Genomic DNA, 17,193 nt, shown 5'->3' with positions numbered 1-17,193 from the left:
AATTTAACGCTGTCCATGCTCTCTCATTGTAACATGGGTGCTGTTGAAGAACATGAGAGCCCACCCCCCTCCCCCCAACTGCCAGTTGGTCTCATAATTATGGAAATGGAGTTTGCTTTGCACTTGGACAAATAAACAAAAAGCCTTTTAACCAGCCCCTCAGTGTTATCCTAATCACAAGGGATCCTGGTCACGTTCCTTACGCTTTGGTTTCCCCATCCTCAGGTGTCATAAACATGCACTGGAGGAAAAAATGGGGGCTTTGGAACAGGGCAAAGAGTGATGTGGGTTTCACTAGATGACCCATGGGGTCCCTTCCAACTCTACAATTCTGCAATAGGAATGAGTCAAGCATTGGCATAAAAAGAAAAAAAGGCTCTTACCCTTCCTCCTTTCTCACCATTTGCTCCTGGAAACCCTGGAAATCCAATGGAGCCCTGAAGGGAGAGAAAAGAGAGAGAAAGAGCGTGTAGGAAGTCACTATGAACATTCTGTAGCTGCGAAAATAACATCACAAGGCACCCTAGCGACCAAAGAATTGCACTTCCAAGAGAAGAGAAGGAAACAAAGTTGTTGTGGAGCCCTTAACAAGTCCAAAAGAGTGAAATTCCAAGACCATTCCTTTGTTTGTTTTAAACACTTATATTGACTTACATAGTTCCCCTCCTCCCCATTTTATCCTCACAACAACCCTGTGAGGTAGATTAGTCTGAGAGGCAGTGACTAGCCCAGGGGGCTTCTTGGCCTAGTTGGGATTTGAAGCCTAGTCTACCTGGTCCTAGTCTGACACTCTAGCCACAAACCATACTGGCTCTACCCAGCACCCATCTTCTCACAAAGCAGTTTACAATCACTAAAACGCATCAGATAGTGATCAGTAAAACACTACAACAAGATTATTGAATCCAGGAAACAGGAAATTATGTTCACATGTGGTGGGGCTGTAAATATGTGCAATTTCTTTGGCAAAGGGTGTTTAAGGAGATAACAGAAATCACTGGGTTAAGGCTGACCGAAAGTCCAGAGGTAGCATTATTATTAATTTTCGATGGGGTGGAAGGTTCACAGGCTATGAAGGACTTGCTCACAAATTTACTGATAGCTGCACAAATTATTATAGCTAGGAAGTTGAAGGGGAAAGCAGAATAGAAAATGGAAGAATGGTATAAAGAGGTGTGGGATATAGCTATTAATGATAAATTAACATGTGCCATCAAATTAACATGTGCCATTAAGGTAAGACTGGGAATATGCAGCAGAAATGATTCTGAGGAGATATGGAGGGTGTTTGTAGAATTTGTACTGTTAAAACGGAAAGGGGTCAAACCATCGCAAGAGATGTTGAAATTTTGGGAGGTTTTATAGTTACAATGGAATGGTCTCAGTGGTGGGGTGCACATTTTTATTCTTATTTATTTATGATTATTACTTTGTCAAAATAAAACAACAATGATTAAAAGGAAAAAAAGTTATTGAATCCAATTGCAACAGGACAAACAAGGAAATGGTGGAGTCCTCCCAGAACAAGGCATGGTGAGGTGAGGTGGCCCAAAAGATTGCCCAATGTAGTTGTCAAAACTATGGGTGATGCTTTTTTCGAATGTCATCTTCACAGAGAAGAACATGATAGGTGACTTTGCCCCGTTATGAGGAAACACACCGAAAGGACACTGGAAGTGCTATGTGGAATATTACTTGACTGATACAAACAATATTATCTAGACTCTGATTCCTGCATTGCAGAGGGCTGGACTAGCTAAGCCTTGGGGTCCCTTGCAACGCTATGATTTTATGATTCTGTGAAATATATCCAGGCGAGGAACGAATCTTTCTGGTTAATTATGTCTCAAACATCAAACAAATCTGTCCCCCACCCGTCAAGCACTAAAAATAAATAATAAAACACCATGCTTTATTTAAAAAAATCAAAGAAAAACAACAACATTAACATTGCTCCAAACACACAGTATCTCTAGAGGCTGTGATAAAATATGAGAGGGAGAGAGAGATTGGGATTTCTAATCAAAGCGCAGGGTATTTTTCATTTTCTTAAAAAAGAGAATTTGTGGACACCCACTCAAAATGAAAGTGAGCATGGGGTTGGCACCCCCTCTTATCCTAGAAATGGGGCCACCACTTTTATGCTACAGTGGCACTGCCTTTGTAATCATTATCCGTAATTAATTATCTAACAGTTTGCATGGAGAGTAATATGGGAGCCTGGCTTTGGTGCTCTCCTCCTTAAGACTGCTCAGAGTGGAAGCACAGAGAGGGAGGCAGTCGATGCCGGCATCAAAGGGTTTCCTCAGAGCGCCTACAGCGGCATCACCCGGGATGCTTTGATTCCTTACTCCCCTGGTACCCTGTCGGATCTCTCGTGTGCACTCCTGGCGCCTGGAGTAGCATCCCTGCTTAATAATTTAAGGTTGATGAGGCAGCTTGAATGCTACGAGCTCTCGTCTTGAAGAGACATTTATTATGAGCGTAAATTTTCCTAGAGATTTGCAAAAGGTTTGCAGGCTCTGAAGATCTGTTTATTTAAAATTGCTTTTGTGTTTAAAACTGGGGGGTGGGGGGGGGGGTGGCATAGCTAACTGCAAAGCTAAATGGAGACATAATCTTATGTCTCTGAACACAACAGGGTGAAAATCGCATTGAGGGACAACCATAGGCTTTGGAACAGCAAAAAAATTAACACATGGGAACAGTAATGATTCAAGGATTTTGAGGATCTAAACTCAAGTCCACACATTTCAATCTAATGTGTGAGCAAACTCAAGGCTCAATATCTGAGGACTCAGACAAGGCCTCAGACACCGATATGTCTAATGGGAACGGTTGCCCGCAAAATGGCAGAAAAGTGGCAGCAGTTATGCAGGCCAATAGAGACTCAGATACCTACATAGACAGATATGTATAAAAAGACGGGTATCTGAAGGTATCTGAAGAAGTGTGCATGTACACGAAAGCTCATACCAATAACAAAATTAGTTGGTCTCTAAAGTGCTATTGGAAGGATTTTGTTTGTTTCGACTACGGCAGACCAACATGGCTACCTACCTGTAACTATACATAGACAGAATCTGCCATGCCCTAACGTGTGACTAGACCACAGCATTGGCACCATTTTCACAGAAATTTAAAATCCTTTCTAATTAACCCGCTCTCAAAGTGCAAATGTAGTGCTGAATCTTGCAACCACCAATCAATCTGAAATACAATTAATGCATAAGGCCATGGAGGATCGTGCCCTGAAGCTCGAGAAACTATCAGACAGAAATAGATGTATTTCCCCCAAAAAAACATAGGCCTACCCAGAGAATCAGGAAAGGAGAGGTGTGGCTCAATTTTTGGTGGATTGGATAATTACTTTGAATATAAATACCACCATGTCAATAGCAGATGTGGAGAGGGCACACAGAGTCCCTGGAGGCCGAAGCAAAATGGGTGAAGCCTCGCGTAATATTGTCATCTGCTTTAAGCATTATAGACTTTACCATAGTTAAAGCACTCTGTAACATCAGGGGCTTAAAATATGAAGAATCCAGCACTGCCATATTTCAAGAAATCAATCTGGTCTGGTCACTCTTGCCCAGCAACGAGATTTTCGCCCTGAAGGAGCCTGGCATTGCCTACCATTGAGGCTTTCCTTTCAATATTAGTAGCTCAGCACAGACAGTGTGCGCTGGGTGACAACCAACCAGCTGAAAATATGCTAAAAGATCTTCAACTTTCAACATCGGTTAACGTAGCTGATGGTTCCCTCCCACAACTTAGGAAAAGGCAATCTCCCCTGGAATGTCAAGATAAATAAGAAAAACAGGACACCACATGCTTGAGCACAATACTGTCTGTTTTATTCACCTATCAAGAGTGCAGTTATCCAGTGTCAAAATATTAAAGGTACTTGTATTTGTGTCTATCATCCTGTCATGGGAATTTAAGGCTTGGAGTAAAGCTGATGGCCCCTGCTTGCTCCCATGTTTGCCTGGGCATTTGTGCGGCAGATCTCCACTGCTCATGTGATTCCGTACAAGTGGAGCTTTCTGCTCCCAAGGCAGCTAAAGGTTGCATGTTTGGCAAGGTTGGTTCTGTATCATACCAATTATGATAGTCCGGTGTTTGACGAAAGCCTCCAGGAAGGGCCATTGATACTTTGGCAATTGGTAAAATCTTCCAAAAATATTATACTTTCCTGTACTCATCCTGACAATCCTTCACATTCCTCTCTAGAGCTTTATCTCTCTCAAGTGTGCCTTTTGTCGGAGGTGCACAGGGATTATTTGAATCAACCAATATCCCAATAGGAAGTACAGGAAGCAATAAAAAGACTAACATTGGGCAAATAACCAGGACCAGAAGGCTCCTCATGGGAATATTATGCACAGGCAAACTCCGACCCTCCAGATGTTTTGAGACTACAATTCCCATCATTCCTGACCACTGGTCCTGTTAGCTAGGGATGATGGGAATTGTAGTTCCAAAACATCTGGAGAGCCGGAGTTTGCCTATGCCTGTTATAAGGCATTTGAAATGGAGCTCTCACTCTGGTAAATTAGACTATTTAGTTCCATTTTAGATTGAAGTGAAATTCCCCAAACATGGTGAACCTCAGAATTGACCCTATTGCTGAAACCAGGGACTCTTATAGACCTATTGCTCTTATTAACGTTGCAAAACTTTTCATGGCAGTAATGGCTGAAAAGATTAATAATTTTATTGGACAATATATTTCAACCGGCCAAACTGGCTCTATCCCATACAGGAATATATGAGACTCAGTAAGGAGAATCCTTATTGTTATTCATGAGCTCCACACACAAAACTCCTCTGGAACTTTAATTTCTCTCGAAGCCTTCAAAGTCTTTGACAGAATTCAATGACACTTTTAAAAAATATTTATTTTCTAAATGACAATTTGGTAAGCAATTCCTGCATATGATCAATCAATTTTACCTACAGTCTAAGACCATCATTACAGTAAATGGGTATGACACCAAACCCATCCACCTCAATAGGGGCACTTTTCAAGGTCGCCACTGCTCTTTGTAGTGGTGATAAAGGTGCTTGCCATTCATTTGCGGGCAGATGCAACTATTTAGAGTGTGAAAATTAGAAATATTGAGCACAAAATCAGTATGTTCACTGATGACACTGGTTAATTTTCTGACTCTCTTAATGCACTCCAACCACTCAAAACACAATTGAATACATTTCATGCAGCTGTGGGACTGGAAATAAATTATGCAAAATCTGCCATTCTTCCAATTAATTTACCCACAATGACTTTTGAACAACTAATATCACAATCAGAATTTAGTATTGCTCACGGTGCCTTTAAATATATTGGCATTAATTTAACATCAGATCTTAAGCAGCTTAGCTGCAGAAACTATAAAACTCGCTCAAAGATATTTCCCAAGAATTGGTGAAATGGAAGCATTCAAATCTCAGTTGGCTTGGCAGGATAGCTGTGATTAAAATGTCTATTCTTCTAAAGTTCTCATATTTTTTTTCAGGTTTTGCTCATCTGTATTCTCTCTTCTCTGCTTAAAAATGGCAATGAAAGCTAATTCTATTTGTCTCATTCAGGGGAAAAAATATAGAATAAATTATGAAATGTCATAATAAGGGACGTCTTGGAGCATTTCAGATTAAATCTCAGATCCCCTTGATTAGGGAACAAAATGACATTCCATGGCTGCACACTGAGGCCCCTCCCCCTTCACCATCAGTAGGGGCACTTCCTTTCCTAAAACTATCCCGGACAGAGTGGAGAAAGATCCATACTCCATTTTTAAAGGCTGCTGGAATGGAGGGACTAGGACTTAGTTCTGGCCCCCAAGCTCTCACCATTGGCTCCACTGCTAGACCATACATCATTCCGACAGGAGGATAAATTCGGACAATTTAAAAAGAAACTTGAGAAGAGAGGCATCTATCAGATACAAGACCTTCTTCCTAGAGGTATAGCAATCTCTGAAACTTTCTAATGTGAGCATCCCAAACAGATAATTCTTCACAAACAAAACAAGGCTTACCTTGGGCCCAAGTCTCCCAGGGTATCCCGGTAACCCAGGAACGCCAAGCTTGCCCTGTAAAAACAAACCAATATTTAAGAAATGAAGAGAACAGGTTTTATTTGGGGAACTCTATATTTAACTTAACTCCAGAATTAACCTTTATGCTTACACAATACCAAAAACGGACTTGTATCTATCATTCGTCTTATTCAGAACAGGGTGGTGCAGTTGTACCCAGTGCAAGCCTTGCTCAGAGTAGATCCACTGAATTTAATGGACATGAATGCCTTAGAGCCATTAATTTCAATGGGTCTGCTCTGAGTAGGACAAATAGACCCATTAAAATTAAAAGACCTGACTAACGTTGGTTTGTTAGTTTCAGTTCATTTGCTTTGACTAAAACTGCGACACAGCTCAAGTGTTTTTGGGGTGGGAAGGAATCCCTAGCTTTGGGACATGATTCAAAATGAAGACTAGGTCAGCACTGGATGGGTGAATGATGGGCAGCCCTTTCTCTACCCGACTTCATGGTTCCAGGGTAATCCAAGAAATGGTAACAGTAATAACAGAATAGGCTTTGATCCACCCCTGGTCTCCTGAATCCAGAGAGTCCTGCTCAGACAAGACACTGCCAGTGGCATCAGTAAAATGGCCCAGGTAGGAACTGGTATATCTCTTAACTAGCAGGAAGTCTGATTGGAACAGACACAGATGCTGTGGAATAAATCCTAAATTCTGACTGTTCAAAGCCCTATCACAGAGCTTTCCAAACTATGTGTCATAGGAGTGTCGTGCAAACGCTCCCCACACTCCTCCGAGAGCTGGAAAGGGGTTAGTTTAATCTCCGGTATGCTAGTAAAACTGGACTACAGTGTCACGAAATGATGCATGTCTAAAAAGTGTGCCACCAACATGAAAAGTCTGGAAAGCTCTGCTCTATCATAACTCATCACATGTTCCCCAGTACCATTCACATAGTGCTCTTACTTTTTCTCCAGCAGGGCCCAGAGGACCAGGGTCGCCGTTGGGGCCTCCGCGACCCTTTGGCCCTTCAGGGCCATCTTCGCCTCGTGGACCTGGGGGTCCGATTTCCCCCTGTCAAGAATCAGAAAAGAGATGAATTTCTTGATCCTTTACAAAGCCCATCTCACACTCACCATTAAGCTACAGGTTAATTTTTAAGGGTGATGTTAAACATAATTGCAAAACAACAACAACATCCCAGCTTTTTTCCAGAGCAGAACTCAAGGCAGCTTACAGATAAAAATACAAAACACATATAAAATACAAAAAGCGTTAAAAGCAAATATCAAAATTAAGCAGTAATTAAACTTTAACACAATTAAAACAATATAAAAATATCTATCAACAAAATATACTTCTTCTTCTCCAACTTTCAGGCCTTGTCTGAAGAAGGGAGTGTCAGATTCTGTCACTGTCTAGAGAAAAACTGTTCCTTCCCAGAGGATCTGTATACCTTCAGATGAATTTCAGAAGCAGGCAGGAAGTGAAAGCTTATGTCTCTGAAACACTCTGGAATGCCTCGTTCTTGCAGGCAGAAGGGGTTATTCTAGGGTAGCAGCTCTGGGATCTAATCCCAGTGGCAACCTCAGTATCACAACCAGCTTTGAAGACCATGTTTACAAAAAAAACCTCACCCTGTCTCCTTTGATGCCCATGTCGCCCTTGAAACCTGGGAAGCCATCTTCACCCTGGATGAGGACAAATCATTATCATCATTATGATTAATTACCCGTTCTTCACCCCAAGGTCCCATAACAGGTGACAACTTTAAAATACAATATTAAGAACAATTTAAAATGACTTACAAAAGTAAGGTGGACCCTAAAAATATACACCTCAAGTGCCAAAAGGCAGGGCAGGGAAAAGAGGTGCATCTTCAGCATCCTCCAGAAGCTAAGCAATGAAGGTGCCAGGCACACCTCTGTGGGGAGGGACTTCCATAGCTTAGAGGCCACCACAGAAAAGGCTCCTCCCTTGGGCCACCCCAGCAACTGAGAGTGGAGGAACTACCAAGAGGCACCCCCTCTGCTGATCTCAGCACCTGAGAGGGTCTGTAGGAAAGGAGGATGCCTTTCAGATATTTGGGGCTTTAAATATCAGTGTGGGCACCTTTCATTGGACCTGGAAATGAACTGGCACATAGTTATGGGTTGGAGACAATGGAGGAGTGTGCCAATGCAGCTGTTTCAAAACAGGGGTTGTGAGAGATCTAAATGGAATCTCTGCCAGGAATCTGGCCACTGCATTTTGGATCAACTGAAGTTTGCAAGTCATATTTGAGGGTTCTCCACAGTTAAAGGATAGAGGGAAGGATTGAAATGGCACTTTGCACTTCTATTCAAGGAATCCTCCATTGTAGTGATGGACATCATAATCCTCCCCCTACATCTCAGATTTATCTATGCCCTCCACAGCCAAGGGAGCTCAGACACTATGGCTAGCCCCAAGGTCACCCAGTAAGTTTCATCACTGAGTAGGTATTTGAACCCTGTTCTCCAAGGTCCTAGCTCAACGCTGTAACCACTGCACCACACAGGGTCTCACATTAAAGACTACAATTCCCATCATTCCTTACCACTGGGGTTAATGGGAAGTGCTGCAGTTTTGGGGAGACGTATCATATTACCTACTCCTGATCTTCAACCTTCCCTCCACCTCAACAGCCCATGTTGCTTTCAGGAAACAGCTTGTCTACTAGGGATGCCTGCCCTGTAGCACAGATTTCCTTCCTGAAGGACCCCCCAATAAGCTACTGAGGAACCCCAATGTTCTTTTTATTAAACCCACTTCTCAGGAGAAGTGATTCTCTGCCCCCCATCTCCTCAAAGAGGCTTTTATCTCCCACACAGAGGTAAGGCAGGTAATATTTCGGTCCAGCGGGAAGAAAGGAAGGCCTTGTTTCCACAGCAACCAGGTCCTGCCTGGGGCAAAGGAGGACCAGCTAATACTGTGATGATAAAAAAAAACAGCAACAACATAGCAGTGTGCCCCTCCTCACTCTCCCACCTCCCAGAAATAAGCTTCTGTAGTGTGTAAGGCTATGTTTTCTCAGAGGGAAACCTTTGGCCTGAACAATATATCCGATCAATTTCTGTGTAGGAACCTTGTCGAAGGCTCCCTACCATTGCCTACCCCCCCAACTAAAAAACCCAGGGGTGCCCTCTGTCTGTTCAAGCTCCTGAAGGCAGGACTGTCAGTTCAACTGATATAAATACCAGGAACTTGCCGGCACTCCAGCAACAAATTATTTTCATCGAGGCCATCTCGCGCCAGTCTTTTCAGAGAGAGCTCAAGGACAGCACTAATATTTCTTCCAGGTTTTAACCGCAGACTTCCAATCGATAGTGTATCAAGTCCTAAAGCAAGCCTGTCAGGTGCTAAAATGCGGATGTGGTAATGAAAAAACAACATGGGGGGGTGGGTTTGAGGAGGCTGCTGGTAGCTGGGCTCCCTGCTTATAATTGTCAGATTTCCCTGTGATGGACTATGGGCATGAACAAAGGGAAAAGTGAGGGGGATTTAAAGCTTGGACCAGGCTGGAATATTACACAGCCTCTGCTCATCCTTCGGGAGAACATAACCGTGTACCTGAAAATATACAGAAAGCCTCCTTGTCAAAAAAGCCTTTAAACACAGCATTTTAATAGATGCTGCTGCTGCTGCCTCTGGCTGTTAAGTCCTTTGCACATGCCAAATTCCCAGGGAATCTCCTAAGCTCGTTCTGCAAACGGCATCACTCAGAAACATCTATAGCTGTAATTGGGACTGTCGCATCGTTTTGTGTGTGTGTGTGTGTGTGTGTGTGTGTGTGTGGTTTCCGCCCTGCAAAGAGAAAATATGAAAGGAAACCTCTGTGTGTTAAGACCTCCAGGTTCCATAGCAAGGAAATTCTGCATCGAGGGTTATCATGCAAATTAATCACAGAAGTCTGCATTTAGGGATACAGGCATTGCAGAGGTTCCCCCTCCTCCACAATTTGGGTTTGTTTTTTTATTACCAAGGAATAGGGAAGACTGTCAACCAGGGATGGGGAAGCTTTTTTTGGCACGAGGGCCACATTCTGCTATGGCCAGCCTTCTGGGGTCCATGTCCTAGAGAGAGTGTCATTTAACTAATGGGCATTTACTCACCTTCTCCCCCTTGGTTCCTTTCAAGCCACGGATGCCGTCAGCTCCCTTTGTGGGGGTGGGGAGGGGGAGAGAAACAACATCAAAACAAATTAGTAAGGTCTGGCACAGAGAGGATGGAGGTGGGGCAAGAAACACGACTTGTTCATTAGTGATGGTTTAAAACTCCTAGGGAACACAGGAAGCTGCCTTATATGGTGTCAAAACATTGTCCTTTCTTGCTCAGGATGGTTTATACTCCCAGAGATTTCAGGCAATGGAAATTCCCAATTGCACCTGGGGATGTCAAAGATTGAACTATGGAACTTCTCCCACTGAACAATGGCCATTCCCCTAAAACATGGGTAGGCAAACTAAGGCCCGGAGCCCAGATCCAGCCCAATCACCTTCTAAATCCCACCTGTGGATGGTCCAGGAATCAGTGTGTTTTTACATGAGTAGAATGTGTGCTTTTATTTAAAATGCATCTCTGGGTTATTTGTGGGGCCTGCCTGGTGTTTTTACATGCGTAGAATGTGTGCTTTTATTTAAAATGCATCTCTGGGTTATTTGTGGGGCATAGGAAGTCGTTCTATTCCCCACTTCAAAATATAGTCCTGCCCCCCACAAGGTCTGAGGGACGGTGGACCAGCCCCCTACTGAAAAAGTTTGCTGACCCCTGTGCCTAAAAATATATATATTAATAGTTCTCAAGGTTTAATTATTTATTGCATTTCTACCCCACCTTTTCTTCCTGTGAGGTGGCTTAGACTGAGAGGCAGTGACCGGCCCACGGGCACTTAGTGAGCTGCGTGGCTAAGTGGGGATTTGAGGCCTGGTCTCCTAGGCTCTCTAACCACTATACCACTACTGGCTGTGAACAGTTGAATTTAACAGGAAGCTATCTTCTTCTGAGTAAGGCCACATGCCCTTCTAGCTCAGTACTATTCACACTAACTGGCAGTAGCTCTCCAGGGTTTCCCAGCCCAATCTGCAGATGCCACGTATTGAAACTGGAACCTACATGCAAGGCAGCTGTTCTATTGATTAGCTGTGGGTGTTTCTGATGAACATAGGAAGCTGCCTTCCTCTGAGTCAGTCCATTGGTCCATCTAGTATAGTGTTGTCTACACAGGCTCTCTAGGTTTACAGACAGAGGGCATTCCCAGCCCTAGGTAGAGAGGCTGGGGATTGAAACTGAGACCTTCTGCATGCAAAGCATATCCTCTGCCACTGAGCTATGGCCCTCCACCATAAAGAGGAGGGAGTATTTGACATGAATTTGACATTCTCTTCACATAGCATCAGGCTACAGGGTAATCTGCTCTAATTGTATATTTTATCTTTATGAACGCTGTTTTTATTGTGTTATGCGAGCTGGTCTTTGACCATAATAAATTATCTACACATCTACAGGGTAGCTGAAAGAGATAGTCAATTTCATGGAAAACGACAGCAAAATCAATGGGTCTACTCTGAGTAGGATACAACTAAAAGTATCGAAGATAATACAACAAAACAAAACAATATTTGGGCAATATTTCAACTGCTGAAAACATACATCAAGAGAAGCAAACATTCACACGCAGAGAGAGGAAGGGCTTGGTCTTTTGGAAAAAAAGATGCCCTAAAAGTCAATTGAAGAAACGGGTTGTGTATTTTCCCACTCTGTACTCAAGAAAGATTTTTAAAAGGCAGAGCATTAATTGAAATTGAAGGAAGGGTGCAGAATAATTCTACTTGAACCCATGGGATCTCCAGTGAATCATTAAAAATATGCATTATTTGTTTAACCTGAAATGTATTAGAATATAATTTAAGATTAGGCACTCCTGTTCTTACTTTGTGTCTAGAGCAATATAAAGTTTGGATAGTTGTGCTACTTCACTTACCAATTTGCTTAGGAAGTTGAGGTGATCTTTAATATGTTTTAGTATATTAATACTAAACAATAAAATCAATAAAAATTCGCAACCACACTTTAAAACATACAAAAGTATGGTTGTGGTTTTTTCCTTGGTTTTATTGTTTTATCTTTTTCTAATCTGCTTTGAGGGTATTTTTAACGATCAAATGGCATATAACTCGTATGACAAAAATAAATAATAAATAATAATTGACCAGATGCAAAATATGAGAAAAATGTGACCTAAAAACAAGGCAAATGCAAACTGAATAACAAAACAAATTAACAGCTGTTAGGAACTAAGCAAGCGGCAGGTTGTTTGTTTTTTGAAATAATTTCTTATTAAAGATTTCCATGAACTATAAAGAACAGTCCACACAATAGAAGACTGGGAACCTCAGGATTTAAAACTAGAAGATCGGGAGACATGAGATTTAAAATGAGAAGACTGGGAATCATGGGATTTATAATGAGTAAATTGGGAACCAGAAGATTGCACTCCCTCCCATGGGCATAGCCAGGATTTGGGGCGGGGGGGGGGGAGAGAAGGACACCTACTTTTCATCATCCTCTGCCCGGCTGTCTGGCAGATTCAGAATGAATTGTCTCAACAACAGTTGTTTTAAATTACTTTCTTTTGACCCTAAGTGCTCAGAAAAATCTGTCTGGTATAATAGAAATTGTATAAAGGTATAAAATACCTTTATACAATTTCTATTCTTAGTTAAGTATACGTATTTTTATTTACTTGATTTGGGGGGGGGCAGATTCCCCCCCCCTGTGCCCCCTCTCCTGCTGCCTCCTCTCTCCTCCCTCCAGTTTCTCCTGCTGCCCACAGCCAGCTTTTCTTCCAAGATTTGAAGCCAGAATCTGAGGCTGCTCCCATAGCTAAGAGGAAACCTCCTTAGCCATCTCCATTGTACATACAGATTCTTTTAAACACTTTTCTCTTTCTGAATTATTTAACCCCTTTATTTAATATAATAATAAGAAAAGGGGGGTTCAAGCTGTGATCTGTATTAGGTAGGTGAGTTTCTTCCACTCATAATTTACACCTCTCTCTCTAAGGTAGATCAAAGAGACTTGCATTAAGGAGAAGTTGGGGGAGACTCAATTGGCCAAACCCCCTCTTGTGGCACAAATGTGTCATGCCTGCCATTAGAATCAAGCAAACACTACAAAGGTAAGAGAATCCTTGTTTATTTGGCTGCCAGTTGCAACTAAGGTCCATACCAAATCAGGCCAGTGGTACATCTAGCTTTGCATTGTCATCACTGACTGGCAGCAGTGGCTATCCAAGATTTCAAGCAAGGGACATTCCAAACCCTACCTTGCAAAGCACTTGGGGATTGAATACAGGACCTTCTGCATATAAAGCACATGTTCTACCACTGGGCTATGGACCTTTTCCTAAACATAAAGTATTCTAGTCCTCATGGTTCTGAATTAAATGGGAAGCTGGAGGCCATCTTATATCAAGTCAAATCCTCTGCTCCATCTATCTCAGTGTTGTCTACACAGACAGGCAGAGCTCTGATCCATCTAATTCAGTGTTGTCTACACGGACAGGCAGAGCCATAGCTGTATGTGTGTGTGTGTGTGTAGCCAGGTTTTTTGCCCCAGGTGAAATCTCCAGAGGGCTGCTATTGAGGCTCTCAGCCTGTGTGTGTGTGTGCAAATGTGTAAAGGTGGGTCTTTGAGCCACGTGAAAGATTTACCCCTGCTGATAGGCATCAGCTCTCCATGGTTTCAGGCAGGAGGTGTTTCCCAGGATTACCTGAAGATGCCATTGGAGATTGAACCTGGGACTTGCAAGGAAAACAATTGCTCTGCCATTGAACCATGGCCCAAAAGACTTTGATACAACCCCGTTGGCTGAATTGGCAGCCAAGTCCTATCACTACTCCAACTAATGCCTACTTGATGTTTCTTGTGCCCTTTGGGTAGAGGCCCAAGAAAGAGAGGCGGGGAGGGAGGGAGAAGGAGAGAGAGCGAGCTTTGGAATCTCATCCACAGGCAGGCTCAGTGTACATTTTAACATGCATTTCAACAATCTTGCCAGCTTCTCTAGGGATTGGCTTGAAGGGTGGGAGTGGGGAGCTTGCTTGGCATAGAATGTAGTCAATATTAATAGATTTGAAAGCCTACAAAATTCTTAGCTGGCTGTTGCGGCGCCAAGAAAGGTGAGGAAGGCAAAGGCTGCAAGAAGGGGCTCTGTCTAGGGAGCAGCATCAAGCCAATAGCAGACAGGAAGGAGGCATCTGCCGTTCCTTGGGAGAGTCCAGTGGGAGGAAAAAGGATCAGTCGGTCAGAAATTATTCTTCCTGGATTCCAAAGTTTCAAATCCTTGGTCTTATTTATTTAAGTGGATGAGATGCATTAGTAATAGGAGCTCTCTAAGGTACTGTTGCATACATATGTTGTTGTTGTTTTTAAATAATAATAATAATATCAAAATGCAGTGCAGAACGCTGCCCATCTTAAGAACCTAAGAAGATCCCTGAAGATGGATCAGGCCAATGGCCCATCTAGTCCAGCATCCTCTTCTTACAGTGGCCAAGCAGAAATCTGTAGGAAGCCCTCAAGCAGCACCTGAGCATAAGAGCCCTCTCCTCTCCTGTGGCCACCCTATGCAAGAGCTGCTATTTCTCAACTTCTCTCATGGAGGATAAGCCTATCAATGGCTAGTAACCACAATGGCTATGCTTCACCTCCATGGTCAAAGGTGGCAAACGCTTCTGAGTAACAGTTGTGGAAACCAAAGGAGTGGAGAATGCTCTGGTGCTTGGATGCTTGGGGGCTTTCCTTTAGGGCATTTTATGTTCTTAAATAAAATAACAGGTGCATTAATGTGCAAAACTTAGTTGGGTAGTTGTAGTAGGAGTACTCCACCTATGTGACTAGGTTGTCCCAGCCACTCTGGGTGGTTGCAACCCTTGGTTGTCCCTGACCATTGGCCATGCTACCTTCTGAGGCTCATGAGAGTTGGAATTCAGCAACACTGGGAGGGCCAAAGGTTCTCTTTCCAGCTGCTTTTGAACATACCTGCTGCTGACCAGATGCACCCCATCATATGCTGGATCAGGCCAATGGCCCATCTAGTCCAGCCTTCTGGTCTCACCATGGCCAACCAGTTGCATCAATGGCAAACCTGTAAGCAGGACCTGAGTGCAAGAGCCCTCTCCAGTTGTGTCCCCCATTGTCTGGTACTCAAAAGGTGACTGCCCCTGAGCATGGAGGTTCTGCTATCACAGTAGTTGTCTAAGGAGAGTCCTGCTGGATCAGGCCAAAGGCCCATCTAGTCCAGCATCCTGTCCTCTCAGTGGCCCACCTGATGGCCCAAAGGAAAACAACCAGCAGGATCCGAACACAAGAGCGTTCTTGCCTCCTTTGGTTTCCAGAAGCTGGTTTGCAACACCATTGCAACACACTCTCTTGCTTTTACCCAAGACATTTTCTCTTATTGAGACTCTGGGTTTTTGTTTTGCTTTTTTGCACGATCAGCTCTCGTCAAGGAGCTTGCCTCATCCCTCAGGTGGCAGGAAAGAAATTTCTGATCAAACGGAAAGGAAGATCAAATTATGCGTTGTGCCGGTTCAGAGGAAGGGTGCCCTTCCCCCCACTCAGAAGGCAGCTTCTTTCGTAAGCAATTGGCGGTCTGCTCTTTTCAACAAGAGAAAAATAAACCAAATGAATTTAAAAAATAGGGGCCAGGCCAGGGGGCGGGGGCGGCATTAGTGTTGCCTTTGCTGAGGATACAACATTTTGTGAAAACATTCTTATTTGCTGGGCAAGCAAAAGACCAACCATTGTGCTAAGAGGGTTGCTGTTTTTAAAAGGAAATAACTGGGGAAAAAATACAGAAAAGATTAATCTAAGTTAATTTTCAACGCCTTGTGTTGTTGTTGTTGTTTAGGTAGGTGGTTATAGGCAGAGGTCTTTCCCAGCCATACCTGGAGAAACATTTTTCACCACAGAATAGTGGACTAAGATGGGCCATTGGTCAAATTCAACAAAGCTCTCCTTAGGTGTGAACTAAGTCTCTATGACAAGACCTGCAATGCATCACAAAGGCATCTTCAAGCACTCCTGTTTAACTCCAGTTTCTCAGCACCAATTCTCATGTTATGTGACCAGATGGTAGTGATGATGCATGGGGTGGGAACACCCATTTTTTTCACCTGGGTCACAAAAGATTTCTTCCAGTGCTCATTCAACCTTCTGTGCTTCGGTCAGAAGGGGAATGTTTTGCTTTCCAGGGGCATCTCTGTATTCAGCAGAACCAAAAGGTTTGTTTCCCTCCACTTTCTTACCTTTACACCACGAGGGCCAGGATATCCAATTGGGCCCTGGGGGCCAGCTGGACCCTACGATTAAAACAAAAAGAGATTTTTCTGGTTTTATTCAGCAGTGGTAATTCTCATTCTCTCACCCCACCCAGAGAAAACATCCTTTCAGCTCTCCAGAATCCCAAACAAAGGAGAGTTCCTGCCCTACCTAGAAATACTATTGGGGATTGAACCTGGGACAGTTTGCATATAAAACAGGGGCTCTACTGCTGATCTGTGTCCCTTCCCATAGAAATAAAGCAAGATTCTAGTCCTCATAGTTTTGAATTTTCTGAAGGGCTAATTTAAATAGCAACACAAGAAGCTGCCTTATTCCCATTCAGTATCGCCTACACTGGCAGTGCCTCTCTACGGTTTTGTTTCTCTGCCATGTCTTGTGATGCTAATGAGGACTAAAACTGGGACCTTCTGCATGCAAGGCAGGAGCTCTACCCACTCAGCCAGGGCCCTTTGAAATCTATCTCTGTGAATTTTGTTCACAACACAGCTCTCTATGATTCACTTTTCAAACTGACTTCCAGCTGTGTTGTGTGGGTGGGTGTTGGTGTGGGTGTTGGTGTTTTAAAAGCACAGTTCATAAATTAATGATTTCTCAACAACAGAAGTCCCCGCTGACCCCTTTAAAAGTATTCTGGGCGTTCTTTTTTTAAACAAGAAAATGTTCTGGTGGCGCTATGCATTTGTCTTCTGCATTCTTGTTCTTAAGGAATTATTTTAGGCCGATTTGCTGCACCAACAGAGGCTTCCCACAGTAACACTCTCTTCCTCTTTGGGCAGGTGTGTGT

The 17,193-nt window shown here is 43.2% G+C and overlaps 1 protein-coding gene across 4 annotated transcripts in view; it reads right to left on the bottom strand.

Annotated features, from left to right (window-relative positions):
- The window catches only part of COL5A1 (collagen type V alpha 1 chain), a 174,478-nt gene that overhangs the window by 43,373 nt on the left and 113,912 nt on the right, over window positions 1-17,193 (bottom strand). For all 4 annotated transcript variants that reach the window (XM_081897750.1, XM_081897752.1, XM_081897753.1 and 1 more), the window contains exons 27-32: window positions 16,373-16,426; window positions 10,178-10,222; window positions 7,682-7,735; window positions 7,011-7,118; window positions 6,042-6,095; window positions 384-437 (exon numbers count right to left, since the gene is read on the bottom strand). In XM_081897750.1, the coding sequence (XP_081753876.1) occupies window positions 384-437; window positions 6,042-6,095; window positions 7,011-7,118; window positions 7,682-7,735; window positions 10,178-10,222; window positions 16,373-16,426 (369 nt within the window). The remainder of the gene's footprint in view (window positions 1-383; window positions 438-6,041; window positions 6,096-7,010; window positions 7,119-7,681; window positions 7,736-10,177; window positions 10,223-16,372; window positions 16,427-17,193) is intronic.

This window comes from Podarcis melisellensis (assembly GCF_964234715.1).
Source record: "Podarcis melisellensis genome assembly, chromosome: Z".
NCBI lineage: Eukaryota > Metazoa > Chordata > Lepidosauria > Squamata > Lacertidae > Podarcis > Podarcis melisellensis.
Note: the sequence above shows the minus strand (reverse complement) of the source record. Positions and strands in the feature narration are given on the sequence as shown.